We start from the raw sequence: 4,920 nt of genomic DNA, 5'->3' as shown, positions 1-4,920 counted from the left end.
TCAAAGGCCTATGTTACAGAGAAGAGTACTGCGGATAAACACCTCATGGTGCCTGTCTCCACGTTTACTATAATAACACAGACAAGCCTTCAACACAGCATCAACAAAATATCTCTGGCAGTGTCCGTTTGAAGTGGCCAGTTGCCTGTGGTCTACTGGGTTCATGTCAGATGGGACCAGCTGCAACAAAAATTTTTTCAAAGTTCACATTCATTTTCAAATTCTGTCATTAACATTTTCCTTCTTTATCTTTACTAACCTCTTTACACAGTCATTCACCATCACCACCACTACCATCATGACCTTCCCCCCCCCACCTAATGATGGGTTGAGGTATAATCCTGAAACAAAGATAACGTACAAAAGGGGGAGAACTATCAACAGCATGCCTAGTGAACTGGCCCGCACAATCCATCCTCTGGTTAAAGGCCTTAAGTATCTGGACTGGATACTCTAGTCCCAGGCCCCTTCACTCCATGGGGGCAACACAAGACTGGATGATGGACAGACAGATACATGAAATAATATCCTTCTCCATAAAGTATAGAGTTGTTGTGTGAAGGAGGGGTTAAGCTGACAGTGCAGCTGTGCTTAATGGTATGGACTGAAGAGCCTTCCCCTCAGCCCCAACACTTTTTGATTGGGGAAACTCAAGGCTGAATGATGAACAGATGGATTATGAGAATTAATATCCTTCACCATATAGCAGAGGAGTTGTAGAGAGAAGGAAGGGCTGACCTGAGGGTATGGCTATGCCTGTGATGACTTGAATGGCAGAGCAGTGGGTCTCTACGCTCCTCATGGTGGTAACACAAGAGTGGATGACAGCTGGATGAATCATGATGGACTTATATCCTTCTCCAAAAAGTAAAGGAGGAGCTGTAGTGTAATGGATGGGTTAAGCTGAGAGTATGGTTGTGCCTCTGGTCTGTGTGGCAGTTTGTCCATTTGACTGCACACTTGTTGAGGCGGGTACAGTACGACATCCAAGGCACTGAGTATTTGGTCCTTGGTGTACCCAACTTGACTCAAATAGTCCAGGTTAGCATGGACATTGACCACAGTTGAGTGTGATCCCCAGCACTGTTGGTGCAGTGCCTGTCTTACTACATGTGTCTCTACATCAAAGTGATTTGCCAGACACGTTACAACATCCCTGTAGCTGCGTCTCAGGTTGCCCACCTTGATGTAGCGGTCAAATGACCTGGATTTATTACCGGTGAGAGTGTTAAGACTGGGTATAGACTCCACGCTGCCTTCAGTCTCCAATGCCTGCAGACGAGACACAACCTTTTTATAGTACATAATCAACCGCAGCTTGCGTGGGTGCAACCGCAGTGCCCCCAGTTCAGGTATTTGTTCAAGGTGCCTGATGCGTTCCTCCACTGTCTGTGGCAGCAAAGTCACAATTCTTGGCAGTGACAATACAGCTTCCTGCAACACAATACAGTAAGTCCTCATTATATATCGACATTTAGGTTCCTTTTTTGCAATTAAGTCAAATGTAAATTGCAAAATGATTGCCTATTAAAGTTCCGTGGGCACCTATAAAATCTGATTGACCTATTTCCCCTCAATTTACTATACCAGCATGAAGTAAGCTGTGATGTTCTGAAACATATTCCTGAAATATAACAAGGACTTAATGTACCTGTCTTGACCACTGTGGTGCCCACATGGAGCCTACAAGTGGTGGCACTGTGCTCCCCAGGTGGAGCAGCAGCTGGAAGCTAACCATCTGATATTTTCCTGGACTTAGCTGTGGAAAGGAACCTGGTAAGGGTAGTGAGACACCGTCTACCCCAAGGGGGCACCGGATCCTTACATGATGTATGTACTGTATTGTACCAATAGGATAATCCCACTGAAGCAGCTGCATACTTGTGGTCGACAGGTTTGCTCGGCCAGACAGGCCAGGTTAAACAACAAAAACAACCTAACTCTGTCACCCAGACAGTTGTTCCTGTGGCAGCAGGCTAATCTGTATATGAACCTGGTAGATAAAAGGCTGAAGATGCTTTTCTGCGGTTGACTATTTGCCTTTTGTGGAATGGGGAGAAGGATAAGGGACACAGATACGTGAATGTATCAGCACCACCATGTGAAGACATCTCTCTCCAGTGCTGTGTTCGTCTTTACCTAACCATGTCACCAAACAGTATGATGCTCATTTAATGTTACTCCTTTGACTGCATGGGCCTCTGATTTGAAAAAAATTCTCCATTCCAAGTTGGAATGAAATGAGAACTGTTTAACTTTTTCATGCAAAGACAGACAGACCAATCAGGAAGTTAAGGGGTGTTGTGGTGTTGATGCAGATGTACTGGAAAGTGTTAGATGAATCCTGAGATGGTTTGGACATGTTAGAGGTTGGCTGCAAAATACTGTACAGTAATACTGATTTCATGTGTGGTGTATCAGGGACAGCTTGTAGAGACTGTCAGGGGAGAAAGGACTGATCTTATTGGAGAGTCTCTTGAGTATCTGGAGGTGTTTTGTTATCTGGGAGATATGTTATGTGCTGGAGGTTGGGCTGGAGCTAGCTTTGTGCCTAGGGCATGAAGCAGTTGGAGGAAGTTTAGGGAACTGCTGCCTCTCTTGATATTGAGAGAGCTCTTCCTCTGTGCTAAGGGATCTTTGTATGTGGCACATGTTAGGAGTGTAATGCTGCATGGTAGCGAGACCTGGGAAGTAAAGGAAGAGGAAATTGGTAGGCTCAAAAGTACAGAAAAGAGAATGATTAGATGGATGTGTGGTGTATTCCTAAATGTGAGGCCTGGGAGAGCTCAGACTGCCACTGAAGAGCTGAGAGGAAGAATGGGACTTACCAGTAAATGTATTGTGTTGTGATGAGGAGGGGCAGACTGATGGTTTGGGCATGCTGAGAGGATGAAGGATGACGACTAGGTGCAGAAGTGAGAAGTGTGAACGTCAGGGGTAGGGTTGTGAGAGACAGACCAATGAAGACCAACAAGGTCATAGAGTAGGACCTCAGGGATAAGGGACTGAACAGGGAGGCTGCCAGAGATTCAGCAGCATGGAGAATCGCATTAGGTAACCAAGGCTGACGCAGGGATGCATGTTAGAGCCTTTATAAACATTATAATACAACAAGAGAATGGCAAATGAGATATTGACTGGTGTATTTGAGTTAAGTGGAGGGAATGACCACAGAGGAGGCAGAGGGAGGTGGAGAGGTGCATGAGTAAAGATGAGGTGAGCTGGAGGAAAGGCAACCTGATGGCAGGGAACAGGCTGACATGAGCTGATTTGTTTGTGGTCACCTCCTCTGCGATTACGCTGGCTATAGACACATAAACAAACTTCTTCTCAGCCCCTTAGAAATAATCATGATACAGGTCACTTTTTACCACTTTCAGCGTAGGAAATTCATGTTACATCCCGACACAAAACACAATGTAGGTACAATACTGCATCTGCAAATTGTTAGGTGTAGTGTATGTTCGCATTTTAAACTGGTTCTTCTTGTTTTTACTTTACTTTGCCTATGTGAGAGAGGGGGGTGTGAGTTGGGAACAGGGCAGTGAAATGGCAGGGGACAGGGCAACATGGAGGCGATTTGTTTGTGGCCACCCCTTACAGGATTATGGTGTCTGGCAATAAACAGACAGATAGACTTTGCCAATTTCATCATCATTATTTAACAGAAAACTGCCATTTAAGTTTCATCAGTACAGCACCTATAATGCTCACTTGCCAGATTCTCCCAGTTTACAATACTAACTATCCAAAAACTGTCTATCTATCGATCTATCTATTTACTGCCTGACGCATTAATTGTCATATTTTGCAATACACCACTGCCTTGTCACCAGAGGGAGTTGAATGGCTGCCTATGCTGTGGACCCAGGCTCATCTCTACAAGAATCTGATGGCTTTGTGAAGGCTGTATATAACTCTATCTATCTATGTATCTATCTATTGCCAGATGCCTTAATCCTGTAAGGGGTGGCCACAAACAAATTGCCTCCACGTTGCCCTACCCCCCGCCATTTAACTGCCCTGCTCCCCCCTCACACACCCCCTCTCTCATATACCCTACCTCTCCACTCCATCCCTACATATCCTTGGCCTCCCCCTCCCTCTCCCCCACTCCACCTCACTCACATACACTCTCCTCATTAGTCTCTCACTCTCCACTCCATCCCTGCATATCCTTGGCCTCCCCCTCCCTCTCCCCCACTCCACCTCACTCACATACACTCTCCTCATTAGTCTCTCACTCTCCACTCCATCCCTACATATCCTTGGCCTCCCCCTCCCTCTCCACCTCACTCACATACACTCTCCTCGTTAGTCTCTCACTCTCCACTCCATCCCTACATATCCTTGGCCTCCCCCTCCCTCTCCACCTCACTCACATACACTCTCCTCATTAGTCTCTCACTCTCCATCCTCTCCATATGGCCAAACTAATGAATGAATGACTAATGAAGAGGTTAATTCCATACCATATATACTGTACTTCCTATAAAGATGATTTTCAGATGAAGTTCCTATTAAGTTCTATTCCCATCTACACAGCTGATCAGCCACATTTTCCCAGTTCACATTACCAGTTGTATGGATATAGTTAAGATATTATTTTTAACATTCCTGACCTTATAAAAAGGCTGAGTGACCTGACTCTGACAGGCTAACCCCAGGTCCCTGCATCTCAGTGGGGGTAAATTGGATTGGCTCTCTCTCTCTCTCTTGTACTTCCCTGTCTTCCCTCTCTCCTCTCTCTCTCTCTCTCTCTCTATACTCTTATATTTCCCTGTCTCTCTCTCACTCTCTCTCTTTATATATATTCATTTATTAACAGTTTACTTCTTTCCTGGTGCCATGAATGAGGTGGATGGCTGTAATTAGGGTTTGTGCAATACACTACAGTATCCTGATCCATCTTTGTAAGAA

General features: G+C 45.2%; 1 protein-coding gene across 1 annotated transcript in view; it reads right to left on the bottom strand.

Annotated features, from left to right (window-relative positions):
- Positions 1-729: 729 nt before the first annotated feature.
- The window catches only part of mTerf5 (mitochondrial transcription termination factor 5), a 21,160-nt gene continuing 16,969 nt past the window's right edge, over positions 730-4,920 (bottom strand). The window contains exons 9-10 of the mRNA XM_080285123.1: positions 1,652-1,759; positions 730-1,434 (exon numbers count right to left, since the gene is read on the bottom strand). Coding sequence (XP_080141249.1) covers positions 838-1,434; positions 1,652-1,759 — 705 coding nt within the window. The 3' untranslated portion in view covers positions 730-837. The remainder of the gene's footprint in view (positions 1,435-1,651; positions 1,760-4,920) is intronic.

The sequence above is a fragment of the Coenobita brevimanus genome, chromosome 104, assembly GCF_032717465.1.
Source record: "Coenobita brevimanus isolate Jiangsu-jjx chromosome 104, ASM3271746v2, whole genome shotgun sequence".
NCBI lineage: Eukaryota > Metazoa > Arthropoda > Malacostraca > Decapoda > Coenobitidae > Coenobita > Coenobita brevimanus.
Note: the sequence above shows the minus strand (reverse complement) of the source record. Positions and strands in the feature narration are given on the sequence as shown.